At 37.2% G+C, this 15,606-nt stretch overlaps 1 protein-coding gene across 2 annotated transcripts in view; it reads left to right on the top strand.

Annotated features, from left to right (window-relative positions):
- TEX11 (testis expressed 11) overlaps window positions 1-15,606 on the top strand; it is a 279,061-nt gene that overhangs the window by 34,238 nt on the left and 229,217 nt on the right. For both annotated transcript variants that reach the window (XM_034649574.1, XM_034649575.1), the window contains exons 5-8: window positions 642-721; window positions 6,883-6,963; window positions 7,055-7,174; window positions 11,631-11,711. In XM_034649574.1, coding sequence (XP_034505465.1) covers window positions 642-721; window positions 6,883-6,963; window positions 7,055-7,174; window positions 11,631-11,711 — 362 coding nt within the window. The remainder of the gene's footprint in view (window positions 1-641; window positions 722-6,882; window positions 6,964-7,054; window positions 7,175-11,630; window positions 11,712-15,606) is intronic.

Raw genomic sequence — 15,606 nt, 5'->3', positions numbered from 1 at the left:
CATCATCAACAGAAAAGAATATATTTAGAAAGATTCACATCTAGGGGAATAATCTAAAAGTATTCTGATGTTCAGAAATTTTGTCAGATGTTGAATAGCTTTCTTTTTAAAAAGATTTTATTTATTTATTTGCCAGAGAGGGAGAGAGAGAGCACAAGCAGGGGGAGTGTCAAGCAGAGGGCAAAGCAGGCTCCCTGCTGAGCAAGGAGTCTGATGTGGGACTCGATCCCAGAACCCTGGGATCACGACCTGAGCCGAAGGCAGATGCTTAACTGATTGAGCCACCCAGGCATCCCTGTTAAATATAAATAGCTTTCGATTCCAGTTTTACTTAGAATTATTTTGCTGTCAGCATAATACATACAAAAGCATCACATGGAACTGGGTATCTTCAGTGAGTCTTCAGAGTTTAAGGCCTGCAGAACTTAACGTTTGAAAATTAAATATCTGTCTGATTGGAGCATTAAGCAAATAATTCATTTGATAATTTTCAGCTCATATACTTTTGATAATTGATTTTTTTAAAAGGACTTTACTGTTATTTTGATAAGACTGGTTTCACTTTGCTCCTCTTTTTCTAAGTATATATAAAAGGAAAATGAATGTGTCGTGTTTAGGGGTGTCTAATTACTGTTTTGCAGTACGGCATGTTGCTTGCAAGTTGGTGTGCATGTGTGGAGGCTCAGCTGCTTCAGAAGAATCTATTCAAAGACAGATTTTGGTAAGTCCTAACTAAATGAGGAGAAAGTGCAGGTGCCGTGAAATAGCCGTTACTTCTGTGAAGATGGTTGAAGTCAGTGTGAAACGGGACGGGGCTTATATCCTTTAGGTGCTATCCATGTTTCTTTTATGATAATTGTACCTATTACAATTAAAGGTCTGAGCAGTACTATCATTATTACAGTGGTTCAGTGGACTAAGTATTGAACTTAAATTCAGAATTTATGATAAGTAATAAAAAGTGACAGTTCTCTGCTTCATCATTCCCTACCCCTGTCTTGTTCCCTAGAAGTAAGTGTTATTTTTTAGTGGAAAATATTTTTCCCAGTGTTCTAAAATAGTATTTTATTGAAAAGCTTAAATGTGCGTACAAAATAGGTGAGATAGTACAATGATTTCCCCATTTACCCATCACTCAGCTAAAGTAATCACCAATTCCTGACCACTCATTTTCTCTGTATCTCCTCCAACAGCAAACCCCTGACCCCATGGATGATTTTGAAAAATACAAAACACATCATTTTGTTCATAAATATTTCAATATGTGTCTCTAAAAGACAAGGTGTCTTTTTTTTTTTTAAAAAGATTTTGTTTATTTATTTGAGAGAGAGAACGTGAGTGGGGTGGAGGGCAGAGGGAGAGGGAGAAGCAGACTTCTCACTGAGCAGGGAGCCTTATTCCGGGCTCCATCCCAGGACCCCAAGATCATGATCTGAGCCAAAGGTAGATGCTTAACCAGATGCTTAACCTACTGAGCCATCCAGGTGCCCTGACAAGGTGTTTTTTTAATTCAAACAAACCCAATGTCCATGATCACACCTGATAAAATTTAACAAAGATTTCCTAAAATCGTCAAATATCCAGTCTTCCCTCCTGCCTGCTTGTTCCTACACTCTCAGACTCTCACACTCTCATTCTTTCACTTGCTCTTGCTCACTAATATGCTCTTTTCTTGCCCCTCCCTCCATTTGGTTTCTTAGAACCAGGATTAAAGAAATTCCACACCTTCTATTTTGTTAATATGTCTCTTTTAATCTACATGTTTCCCCCATCCTCTTTAAAATCTGTTGAACAAATGTATTTGTTGAAGAAACAAGGTTGTTTGTCCTATAAAGTTTCCTGAATTCTGGATTCTGATGACTGCATCTGTATGGTATCATTTAATATAGTCTTCTGTCCCCTGTTTTTCCTGTAAACTGGTAGGTAGATTTAGAAACGTGATCTGATTCAGGTTCAGTTTTGTCAAGAATAATTCATAGGCTGTATGGTATACTTCCATCAGGAGGTACCAATATCTATTTGTCTCTTTTCTTAAAAGATTTTATTTATTTGACAGAGAGAGAGAGGGAACACAAGCAGGGGGAGTGGGAGAGGGAGAAGGAGGCTTCCCCTTGAGCAGAGACTGATGTGGGGCTCGATCCCAGGACCCTGGGATCATGACCTGAGCCGAAGGCAGACACTTAATGACTAAGCCGCCCAGGCACCCCTCCATTTGTCTCTTCTGTTGTATAAGTGCCCTTTGATGACTATTGTCCCTGGGTCCATTATTTCTGTAGGGGTTTGCACATTCTACTTCTATATTCCTTTGTTTATTAACTAGGATAGAGAGAAACATTCCCTCATCAACTATCTGGTTACCTTGAAGTATACCTTTATAAGAAATGACAGTCTTGGGGCGCCTGGGTGGCTCAGTCGTTGGGCGTCTGCCTTTGGCTCAGGGTGTGATCCCGGCATTCTGGTTTCGAGCCCCACATCGGGCTCCTCCACTCGGAGTCTGCTTCTTCCTCTCCTACTCCCCCTGCTTGTGTTCCCTCTCTCTCTGGCTGTCTCTCTCTGTGAAATAAATAAATAAAATCTTAAAAAAAAAAAAAAAGAAATGACAGTCTTGACTCCCCCCCTCCTTTTTTTTAAGCAGTTTTCAGAATGAGTTGGTTCTCTAACATCCTTAAATGATCAGGTAGTTTTTTTTTTTTTAAACTATCATTGTGAACTCATGGATTTTAACATTTGTAATGAATTTCAATCCATTTTAGTTATTATTCTTATTGAGGCACCTATCTTTGGCCAGAAGGAGCCTCTTAAAGTGATTCTGAAGCCTTTTGACACTACTCCAGTAATCTTTAATAGTAAAACTGAAGTAATCATCAAAATTTGATTCCTGGTATGACAGGATATCCAGTCTCATTTTGTATAGTTCCTGCCCTAGTCATTCCTCGAAAAGAGTGCTGTTTCCATTTGTGGAGAATGTTATTTAGAAACCACAATCTGGAAATTACAAGTGCTCATTGCTACTGCATTGGTCTTTGTTTCTAGACCTTTTTACTAGACAGAGCTATGAAATACATGTTTGTGAAAGAGAAAATATATAATGAGTTCATAGTGATATATTGTTTTAAAATTTTATTTATTTACTTGAGAGAATGAGAGAGTGCCTATGTGGACTGGGGGCAGGGCAGAAGGGGAGGTAGAGGGACAAGCAGATTCCATGCTGAGTGTGGAGCCCAACATGGGGCTGGATTCCATGACCCTAAGATCATGACCTGAGCCAAATGCTCAGATGAGTCAGATGCTCAATTGACTGAGCCACGAAGATGCCCCTCATAGTGGTATTTCTAATTGATATTTAGGATTATAAGATTTTACTTAGCTTCTTGATTTTATATTTGTGTCTCTTTTCCTGCCCTGACAATCTTGGTGCCTAATGACATTAATATAACGAATAACTTGTTTTGTCCAAAAAATGTATAATTGTTTCATAATACATCAATATCAGTGTTGTTACTAAGAATGATTTCTAAAAACAGTTCAATAAATTTTTTGCCCTTTTTTATTCTTAGCATATATCTCACTAGGAATGTATAGTCAAAGTATTCTTTTAATATTATTAAAATATATTTTTAAAGATTTTATTTATCTGAGAAAGAGCATGAGACACAGAGAGAGAGAGAGAGAGAGAGAGAGAGAGAGAGAATGAGCAGGAAGTGGAGAGGAAGAAGCAGACTCAGGACTCAATTCAAGGACCCTGAGTTCATGACCTGAGCCAAAGGCAGGCTCTTAACCTACTGAGCCATCCAGGCGCCCCTGAAAATATTGTTTTAGAAGTACTTGAAATAATTCCTTTTTCTGTGATGAAGCTATTGACTTGATACATTAATTGATTGATTTTAAAGATTTTATTTATTTATTTGAGTGAGAGAGAGCATGAGTGGAGGGGAGGGGCAGAGGGAGAGGGAGAAGCAGACTCCCCGCTGAGCAGGGAGCCCAATTTGGGGCTCCATCCCAGAACCCTGAGATCACGACCTGAGCCGAAGGCAGACGCCTAACTGACTGAGTCACCCAGGTGCCCCAGATTATTCTTCTTTTTTTTTTTTTGGGCTTTTGAGTTTTGGCAATTGCTTTTTTCCTGCTATTATGATTGAATTTTGTTTTATAATTATGTCAGATATTTACATGGTTCCAAAGTTAAATCTACTGAAGGAAGTATATTCAGATAAGTCTACCTTCTATCTGTGTCCTCTCCACCCTGTTCCCTCACTTCCCCTGTGGATAGCTATTTTGTTTATCCTTTTTTTTAATAAAGCAAGCAGGTATATATTAATGTCTTTCTCCACCCCAAAGGTTCTTAGATAAATGGTAGTATTCCATGTATAGAGTTTTTTTCCACCTTTTTTTCCCCATCTCATTTAATGTTACATCCTAGAGAGCACTCCATAGCAGCATTTAGAGATATTCGTCATTTTTTATAGCTACACAGTATTCAGTTGGTACATGTACCTTATGTTCAACCAGCTTCCTTCCATGGATATTTGGGTGATGCAGTTAATTGCCTCGTATGTATTTTTTTTTTATTTTAAAGCTATTACTTGTAATTATTTCTGTTTTCACTTCTCATGGCTACCTCCATATATTTTAATCATGCATTCATATCACTGTATTAGTTTGCTAGTGCTGACATAACAAAATAACACAGACTAGGTGGCTTAAACAACAGAAATTTATTTTCTCAAAATTATGGAGGTTGGACGTCCAAGATAAAGGTGTTTGCAAGTTTGGTTTCTTCTGAAGCCCCTCTCCTTGACTTGCAGATGGCTGCCTTCTCGCTGTGTTTTTATATGGCCTTTTCTCTGTATGCATGCTTCTCTAGTGTCCCTTTGTGTATCCAGATTTCTCTTTATTAGGACACTAGTCAGATTAGATTAGGGCCCACCACAATAGTCTTATTTTAACTTCCTCACCTTGTTAAAGGCCCTATCTCCAAATACAGTACCATTATGAGGTACTGGGAGTTAGGGCTTCAACATATGAATTTTGGGGAGATGTAGTTCAGCCAATAATAATAATAATAATAATATCTTGATTTATTAGTTTTATATATGATGTTTTTTCTGCTATGATAGATGAAGATTTATCTTCCTGTTATCTATTACCTCCCCATTCCCTCTTTTAGTTTTTGTTAATTATATTGTACTATTTTTAAGTTATCTGATGGAAACCTTTTTAAAATTTAAATGTAATATATTAAATTTTTTCTACATCAAAAACTAATGATGTACTATATGTTGGCTGAGTATAATAAAAAAATGCAAAAAAATTTTTTCTCTCTCCATCAATTTTGGAGAGTATATTTTTACTTTCCACCCTGTGAGGATATTTGTACATTTGTGTTCTCTCTACCTTTCCCTCACCTTTAGCCTTCCGACTTCCGTTAACTTCTAATATTTGCATTTTTGGCTTTGTTGATTTCCAAGATAGAAAACTAAAAGGAGCATTTTACTGATTGTGACTGCTACACAATTCTGTGGATAATGCTATTTCTCTTTGTTTCCATCTGTTAGTTCTCTTAATTCTATTTCCTTAGATAGTCTTCTGTTTGTTGAGTGTGATGTCTTTTCATGGGGTTGGCTTCCCTCAATTGTTTGGTGATTCTTGCTCATATTTGATTTGAGATTCCTTGATAGTCTGAGAATGCCGTGTCACTCTGTTTACCAGAACCCGAACTGAGTGACTGATCAAGAGGTAGGGCTGGATGTTTTGCATTGGCCTGTGTTGTCAGCCACCTGGAACTCTATTTTTCTCTAGCTTAAGTGATTGTATTCACTGTTCCTTCCTGGGGAGGAGGGAAGATATGTCTTGGTGGGGAAGCCAGCTGCCTGATACTACTGTTCACATCCAGGATGTTTTCCACATTTTGCATTTTTGTGCTTTTTGGTGTGTGGGTTTTTGTTTCATCCCATTTGTTGTCTGTTTTTCAGAGGTTCCTCATAATTTCAAGTCAAATGAAAATGCCCCTTATTTTCCAGGACTCCTATTGAATAAGAAAAATATGTATATATTTTCTCTTATTTCTAGGGAATGTGTATATATTTACGTGTGTATATATAAATCCTTAGAGAGTATATGTATTATATATATATGATGTAACACAAAATTTCTAGGGATTTATAGTATATAAAATTTATACTAAAGTTTGTAGTACACTTATAGCCTATATATAAATTTATAGTAAAATGTACAGTGTATTTATGATATATATTTTATACAAGCACACACACACACACACACACATCATGTCTAGGGATTTGGAGAAGGGGTAGAGCTGTAGTATGTGTTCAGTCCTCCATCTTGAGTCAGTTCTTGTTTGCTTCCATAGCATTTGTGCATATTACACAGCAACTATTTATTTAGATGTCTGTCAGTTATGATACTGTGAGCTTCTTTAGTGTGCCTGGCTTATAAAGAATACTTAACAAACATTTGTTGGACTAATAAAAATTTTATTAGAGATGTAATTAAAAACTGGAACCAAGGTATATGGAGCTATAGTCTAATGCTTATCATATAACTTGCTTCAAGTATGTGAAGAATTAATTTTTCAGAACTTTCTATTTATATCTAAATTATCCCAATATTTTATTTTAATAATTCTTAGGAAATGTGTTTTCAAGTCTATTAATTTTTTATTATTGCTTTCCTTGAGACAATTTCTATTCAATTATGGAGTTCAAAGCAGAACATAGAAGTATAATAAATGCTATTTTTTTTTTCTGGGGATTACACTACTGAATATGGACAGAGGATTAAATATTTTATCTAATACCCTCTTCAGCCAGTTTGGAGGAGTTGTGAATTTTTAAAAATTATTTTCTAACTTCTCTCTTCCAGATGAATATGAAAACAGGAAAAGGGTGGGTGGATGTTGGAAATGCTGTGATTGCTGATCAATTTTTTCAAGATGCCATGGCTGTAAGTTACCATTGATTTTTAGCTGTAGCAATTATTAGTAACAGTTGTGGTTATTCTCATCATGACGTTGTATTGTGATTTTATTTTCCAGGGTTTGGAGCAGTTATATGTCAATTTAATGCAGAGAAGCTCCACTGAGGTGCACGTGACTTTGCAGAAGATTGCTGTGGAGAGGGACCTTTTCAAAGTGCTTTCCTACCAAGCAGAGGCAGTAGGTATCATGGTCACCACAGCCTTACGCTGGGGCATTTTGTATATGTAAATGCAAAGTGATGAGATAGAACTTATGAGAAGAAAGTCAGGTGTCATTGGCCTTTTATGTAGGATATTATATTTGACCTTTTATCTCTGTTTTATATCTGAAGGTAACATTATTAATGGTGATTGGTATCTGTGTGGGGGTCGATGAAGTTAGAAAGCTAATATATAACTAAACATCATTTTCAATCACTGCATGTAATGTCTGTCATTTCTTTATGGCAGTAGCCTTGACTTGAAACACCTCTCTGTGACTCTCCCTTACATTAACAGTCTGCCTAAAATAATTGCCTGAAAAGAGTCTTCTCCTTTGAAGTTGTTCTGTGTTGTTTACTGAGGTTTTCTAAAAGTCTGCTGCTATCAGTGTTTAAAGTTGTACTTTACCTCTGTTTGGCTTGTGGGTTTCCTCCTTTGTCACCGTGCAGTTAGGTATTCATTTTTAGTTGACAAAATGTAAGCCTTGATGAGTTTGCTCTCTGTAATTACATAACTCTAGAAATGAAAGAAACTTTAAAAATCATCTAGTATTATCCTCTTATTTTTATTTTTTAACATTTTTATTGAGATATAATTCATATACTATAAAATTCACACTTAAAACTTACAGTTCAGTGATTTAGTATATTCACAGAATTGTGCAACATTCACCACAGTCAAGCCAGCAGAAGGAAGGAAGTAATAAAGATTAGAGAGGAAATAAATGATAGAGAAGCGAAAAAAAACCATACAACCGATAATGAAGCCAGGAACTGGTTCTTTGAAAAGATTAATAAAATTGATAACCTCTATCCAGATGTACCAAAAAGAAAAGAGAAAGGACCCCAAAAATGAAATCACAATGAAACAGGAGAAATAACCAACACCACAGAAATAAAAATAATTGTAAGAGAATATTATGAAAAACTCTATGCCAACAAAGTGGACAACCTAGAAGAAACGAATAAATTCCTAGAAACATATAAACTACCAAAACTGAAACAGAAAGAAATAGAAAAATTTAACAGACTGATAAACCAGTAAAGAAATTGAATCAGTGGGGCGCCTGGGTGGCACAGCGGTTAAGCGTCTGCCTTCGGCTCAGGGCGTGATCCCGGCGTTATGGGATCGAGCCCCACATCAGGCTCCTCTGCTATGAGCCTGCTTCTTCCTCTCCCACTCCCCCTGCTTGTGTTCCCTCTCTCACTGTCTGTCTCTATCTCTGTCAAATAAATAAATAAAATCTTTAAAAAAAAAAGAAATTGAATCAGTAATCGAAAAACTCCCAAAAAACAAAAGTCCAGGACCAGATGCCTTCATAGGTGAATTCTACCAAACATTTAGAGAAGAGTTAATAGGGACGCCCGCCTGACTCAGTAGGTGGAACATGCAACTCTTGATCTCAGGGTTGTAAGTTTGAGCCCCCTGTTAGGTATAGAGTTTATTAAAAAATAAAATCTTTAAAAAAAATGGAAAGAGTTAATACCTGTTCTTCTCAAACTATTCTAAAAAACAGGCAAAGAAGGAAAATTTCCAAATTCATTTTGTGAGGCCAGCATTACCCTGTTACCAAAACCAGATAAAGACTCTACTAAAAAATAGAATGCAGGCCAATATCCCTGATGAACATGATTGCAAAAAGTCTCAACAAAATTCTAGCAAACCAAATCCAATAATACATTAAAAAATCGTTCACCACAATCAGGAATTTTTCAGGATTGCTTTGGCTATTTGGGATCTGTGGTGGGATTTATTATCAAGTGGGATTTATTCCTGGGTTTCAAGGCTGGTTAATATTTGCAAATCAGTCAACATGATACACCATCTTAAGGGTAAAAGAAAGGAGAAGAACCATATGAGCATTTCAATAGATGCAGGAAGAGCATTTGACAAAGTATAACATCCATTCATGATAAAAACCCTCAACATCTCCCTGTCCCTCTGTTGCTCTCTTTCTCCCCCTCTGCTGCTCTCTCTCTCTCTGTCAAATAAATAAATAAAGTCTTAAAAGAGACAGGTGCCTGAGTGGCTCAGTTGGTTAAGCATCTGCCTTTGGCTCAGGTCATGATCCTGGGGTCATGGGATCAAGTCCCACATTGGGCTCTCTGCTCAGTGGGGAGTCTGCTTCTCCCTCTCCCTCTGGTGCTCTCTCTCTCTCCCTCTGCTGCTCTCTCTGTCAAATAAATAAATAAAATCTTTTAAAAAAAACCCTCAACAAAATAGGTTCTGAGGGAACATACCTCAACATAATAAAGGCCATATATGAAAATCACACAGTTAATATCATTCTCAATGGGGAACAATTGAGAGCTTTTCCTCTACAGTCAGGAACAGGACAGGGATACCCAGTCTCACCACTGCTATTTAGCATAGTCCTGGAAGTCCTAGCCTCAGCAATCAGACAGCAAAAAAAGGCATCCACATTGGTAAATAAGAAGTCAAACTTCCACTATTTGGAGATGATATGATAAGTGCATGTAGAAAACCCAAAAGACCCCAAAAAACTGCTAAAACTGATATACAAATTCAATAAAGTTGCAGGATACAAAATTAAACATACAGAAATCTGTTGCATTCCTATACACCAATAATGAAAAAGCAGAAAGAGAAATCAAGGAATTGATCCCATTTACAGTTGCACCAAAACCCATAAGATACCTGGGAATAAACCTAACCAAAGAGGTAAAAGATCTGTACTCTGAAAACTATAAAACCCTGATGAAAGAAATTGAAGATAACACAAAGAAATGGAAAGACATTCCATGCTCATGGATTGGAAAAACAAATATTGTTCAAATGTCTATACTGCCCAAAGCAATCTACATATTTAATGCAATCCCTATCAAAATACCACCAGCATTCTTCCCAGAGCTAGAACAAACAATCCTAAAATTTGTATGGAACCATCAAAGACTCCGAATAGCCAAAGCAATCCTGAAAAAGATGGAAAGCTGAAGGTATCACAATTCTGGACTTCAAATTATATTTCAAAGCTGTGGTGATTAACACATTATGGTACTGGCACAAAAATAGACACATAGATCAGGTAGATAGAGGAGAAAACTAAAGAGAAGCTGGCTTCTTACATTCTTCATCTTTTCTTCTCTCTGCTCAACTGTTTTGTTACCCAAAGCACAAGAATATTGGATGTCACATAAGAAAGAGAAAAGAACACAGAAAATATAGGGATTTTTCCCCTTATAAAGTATTTCATCAAATTATTTTCTTGTATATATCCATGTTTTTATTTAATATGCCTTGTCAGCTAAACTTTTTTTTAAATTTTTAAAATTATGTTATGTTAGTCACCATACAGTACATCCCTGGTTTTTGATGTAAAGTTCGATGATTCATTAGTTGCGTATAACACCCAGTGTACCATGCAATACATGCCCTCCTTAATACTCATCACCAGTCTATCTCATCCCCCCACTTCCCTCCCCCCTGAAGCCCGCAGTTTATTTCTCAGAGTCCGTAGTCTCTCATGCTTCATTCCCCCTTCTGATTACCCCCCTTTCTTTATCCTACTGATCTTCCTAAACTTTTTTTTTTTAAAGATTTTATTTATTTATTCGACAGAGATAGAGACAGCCAGCGAGAGAGGGAACACAAGCAGGGGGAGTGGGAGAGGAAGAAGAAGGCTCATAGCGGAGGAGCCCAATGTGGGGCTCGATCCCATAACGCCGGGATCACGCCCTGAGCCGAAGGCAGATGCTTAACCGCTGTGCCACCCAGGCGCCCCTGATCTTCCTAAACTTTTAAGTGACTGAAACAAGCCTCTTCTACAAGTGCCATGTGTGAATGATGTTTTCATTCATTTGAAGTTGTTCAGTCAGAATGATAGAGCTGACAGGAATCTTAGAGATAATATAGCACATTGTCTTGATTTTATGGATGAGGAAACAAACCATGAGAGTGTAAGGTTCAAGGTTATATATAATAAATATCAGAGTAGCTCTTCTAGCTCCAAGATAGGATTGCACTTAGCTGCCGTTCATTGCAAATATTCACATCAGTTCAGACTATGAGGTTATTGTGAGCCTGTTGTAGGACAAAAGACTCCTACTTAACATTTAAAAATCCCTCTAATGTGGAGATAAATATAAGAGTTATTCAAGCTGGGGAAGCATCTATTAGACATGGCATTGTATCATAATATAGTAACACAAGATGTACACCAGTTTTACCATTTCCAGAAAAAAGTAAATGACTCCCATCACTATCAACTCTTGTGTTACCCAAGATTCTTTTTTTTTTTTTTTTGTATTTTGAGCTGGCTATTATGTTTAGCTAGACCAACCAGTGTTGCTAAAAAGATTAGAAAACAAATAAGACTTTTTAACGTGAGTTAAAAATATGTTAAAATTGACTTATAGACAAATAGCTTGTTATTTCACTTTAACCAATTATTGATAATTGTTTCACTTTCTCAGGCATGTGCTCGAGGGGATTTTCAAAGAGCATCTATGTGTGCACTGCGCTGTAAGGATATGTTGACGAGGTTCCCCAAAATGGTGAGTGAAATCTCTGCATTTATTTTCCAAGAATTTGAAAATATGCTATATCGGGTTCTAGGTAGAATCATGACTACTTCATGAAGCCCTTCAGAGATTATATTTGAGGTCAGTTTCACTCATTTAGCTGATCTTTGAAATATTTTCATTGTTCTTTACTAGAAAGGTTGTTTAAAAAAGCAAAGGGCTATTTCTTAAAATTTCTTTGCTTTCCCTTTTATTGTCAAACCATTTTGATAACATTTCCTCCATATTTCAAGCTATGTGATGAAAGAATGGGGAAAAAATGAGTTTATTTCCCTGCCGGCAAGGTCAATAACAGTTAATCCTATCACTGCCATCGTGTTTTTCTGTATTGGGTTGTGGGGGTGTCAGACAATTGATAGGGTAAATAAATCCTACTTCCCAGTCTGGTTTTCATAAAAATTCCAGGGTTGATAATTTTTAATTTTTCTACTTTATCTCCCTTTTCTATTCTTTCTTTGTTATTTCACTGCCTATGTCTATTTCACTCTTTACTGTCACAGAGGGAATTGATAAAGATATATTTGGATGCTAAGGTGAAAGTTCCTGGGGCTTCATGTATTACACCTACTTATGAGATTGGTCTTGTTTTTCCCCAAAATTCTGTTAGAATGTAGAACTTTATTTAGTAAGTATATATTACCAATTAATATGCAAGTTACTCTTCTAGGCTTTATTTTTAAATTTATTTTATTTAAATTTTTTTAAAAAAATTATTTATTTGAGAGAGAGAAGGAGAGTGAGAGAGAGAGAGCTCGAGCGGGGGGGGGGTGGGGGATAGAGGAAGAGTGAGAGGGAGAAGCAGACTTCCTGCTGAGCAGGGAGCCTGATGTGGGACTCAATCCCAGGGCCCCGGGATCATGACCTGAGCTGAAGGCAGACGTTTAACCCACTGAGCCACCCAGGCACCCTCTCTTCTAGGCTTTAAAAAAATTTTTTTTAATTAATTTTTTTTTATTTTTTAATTTTTTTTTAAGATTTTATTTATTTATTCGACAGAGATAGAGACAGCCAGCGAGAGAGGGAACACAAGCAGGGGGAGAGGGAGAGGAAGAAGCAGGCTCATAGCAGAGGAGCCTGACGTCGGGCTCGATCCCACAACGCCGGGATCACGCTGAGCCGAAGGCAGACGCTTAACCGCTGTGCCACCCAGGTGCCCCTCATATTTTAAAAAAATGTTACAAGAATAGTACGAAGAGCTCCTTTTATCCTTTACATGGAGACCTCATTCAAGTTTCCCAAAACTGTCCTCTATACAAAATGGAATCAGTCTCGGATTGTACCTAGTCTCTTTCAGTCTGGAACACTTTGTCACTCTTGCTTGACTTTCATGACTTTGGCAGTTTTGAAGATTACTGAGCAGTCAGTGTCTTATTTTTTTATTTTTAAATTTTTTAAAATTTATTTTTATTTTTTTTTGAGTTTTCAGGTATCTGAAATATTTTTTTATTATGTTAGTCACCATACAGTACTTCATTAGTTTTTGATGTAGTGTTCCATGATTCATTGTTCGCGTATAACACCCAGTGCTCATTACAACACGTACCCTCCTTAATGCCCATCACCAGCTACCCCATCCCCCCACCCCCCTCTCCTCTGAAACCCTCAGGTTGTTTCCCAAAGTCTATAGTTTCTCATGGTTCATCTCCCCCTCTGATTTCCCCCGTTTCAGTTTTCCCTTCCTTCCCCTAATGTTAATTTTTTTGAGATATGATTGACGTATCGTGTAAGTTTGAAGTACACAGCATGTTGGTTTTATACGTTTATATATTGCAATATGATTACTATAGTAGTGTTAGCTAACACCTTTATTACATCCCATGATCATTGTTTGTTTTTTTTTTGTGTTGAGAGCAGTGAAGATATAGTCTCTTGGGGCGCCTGGGTGGCACAGCAGTTAAAGCGTCTGCCTTCGGCTCAGGGCGTGATCCCGGCGTTATGGGATCGAGCCCCACATCAGGCTCCTCCGCTATGAGCCTGCTTCTTCCTCTCCCACTCCCCCTGCTTGTGTTCCCTCTCTCGCTGGCTGTCTCTATCTCTGTCGAATAAATAAACAACAATAAAAAAAAATCTAGTCTCTTAGCAATTTTGAAATTTATAATACAGTGTTGTTTACTATAATTACTATGTTGTACATTAGATCTCCAGAACTTATTTATCTACTAGCTGCAAGTTTCTACCCTTAAGCAACATCTTAATTCCCCCACCCTTAATTTGAATTTGTTCAGAGCTTCCTCTTGTTTAGAACAAATTATGACTCTGGAACCAGAAAATCACAGAAGTGATTCTATATTCTCCTCATGGCTTCCTATTGGGTGGCAGACAGGATTGATGTAGTCTGTTATTGGTGGTGCTAATTTTGATCTCTTGATTAAAATGTTATCTTCCAGGTTTCTCTACTATAAATGTATGTATTTTTTCCCTGTGTTATTCATAAGTATTTTGTGGGGTGATACTTGGAAACTATATGAAGTCCAATTTCTCATTGTACTTTCACCATCCATTGATATTTCTTACCTAAATTAGTACTGTGATGTTTGACAATTGGCTATTTTTTCTAATTGCATCTTTCTTTCTATATTTATTAGTTGACATTCTACTATAAAAAAACTTTTTTATTGTGGGAAAATATGTATAACAGAAAATATGTCATTTTAACAATTTTTAAGTATATAATTCATTGGCATTAAGTACATTCACAATGTTGTGTAACCATCACCACTTTCAGTTCCCAAAATTTTTCATCACTCCAAATAGAAACTCTGTACCCATTACACAGTAACTCCCTGTTACCTCGTCTCCACAGTTCCTGGTATCCTCCGATCTACTTTCTATCTATGGACTTTCCTGTTATAGATATTAGGTATAAGTGGAATCATATAATACTCATCCTTTTATGTCTGACTTACTTCATTTAGCATTAATATTTTTAAGATACACCCATGTTGTAGCATGTGTCAGAATTGTATTCCTTGGGTGGCTCAGTCGTTAGGTGTCTGCCTTTGGCTCAGGGCTCCCTCCTCTGCTAGGAGCCTGCTTCTTCCTCTCCTGCTCCCCTTGCTTGTGTTCCCTCTCTCGTTGGCTGTCTCTCTCTTTGTCAAATAAATAAATAAAATCTTAAAAAAATGAATTGTATTCCTTGCTATGATTGAATCATATTTCATTGTATGTACATACCACATTTTATTTATCCATTCATCAGTTGATGGATACTAGGGTTGTTTACATCTTTTGGCTATTGCAAATAATGCTTCTATGAACGTTGATGTATTGATTTCTGTTTGAATCCCTGTTTTTATTATTTTTTGAACCCTTGGTTTTTTTTTAATGATTCATTTATTTTATTTTATTTTTTTTAAAGATTTTATTTATTTATTCAACAGAGATAGAGACAGCCAGCGAGAGAGGGAACACAGCAGGGGGAGTGGGAGAGGAAGAAGCAGGCTCATAGCGGAAGAGCCTGATGTGGGGCTCAATCCCATAATGCCGGGATCACGCCCTGAGCCGAAGGCAGACGCTTAACCGCTGTGCCACCCAGGCGCCCCTGATACATTTATTTTAGAGATAGAGAGCGAGCACAGGGATGGGCAGAGGGAAAGGGAGAGAAGCAGACTTCTGCTGAGCTCTGAGCCCAACGTGGGGCTCAATCTCATGACCCTGAGTTCATGACCTGAACCAGAATCAAGAGCCAGATGTTTAACTGACTGAGCCACCCAGGCGCACCTTGAACCTTTGTTTTTAATTCTCTTGGATAAATTTCTAGGATTGGAATTGGTGGGTCACATGGTAATTCTGTGTTTAACTCTTTGAAGAACCACCAAACTGTTTTCTGTAGCAGCTGCACCATTTTACATTCCCACCAGCAACGTAT

The sequence above is a fragment of the Ailuropoda melanoleuca genome, chromosome X (assembly GCF_002007445.2).
Source record: "Ailuropoda melanoleuca isolate Jingjing chromosome X, ASM200744v2, whole genome shotgun sequence".
Classification (NCBI taxonomy): Eukaryota; Metazoa; Chordata; class Mammalia; order Carnivora; family Ursidae; genus Ailuropoda; species Ailuropoda melanoleuca.
Note: the sequence above shows the minus strand (reverse complement) of the source record. Positions and strands in the feature narration are given on the sequence as shown.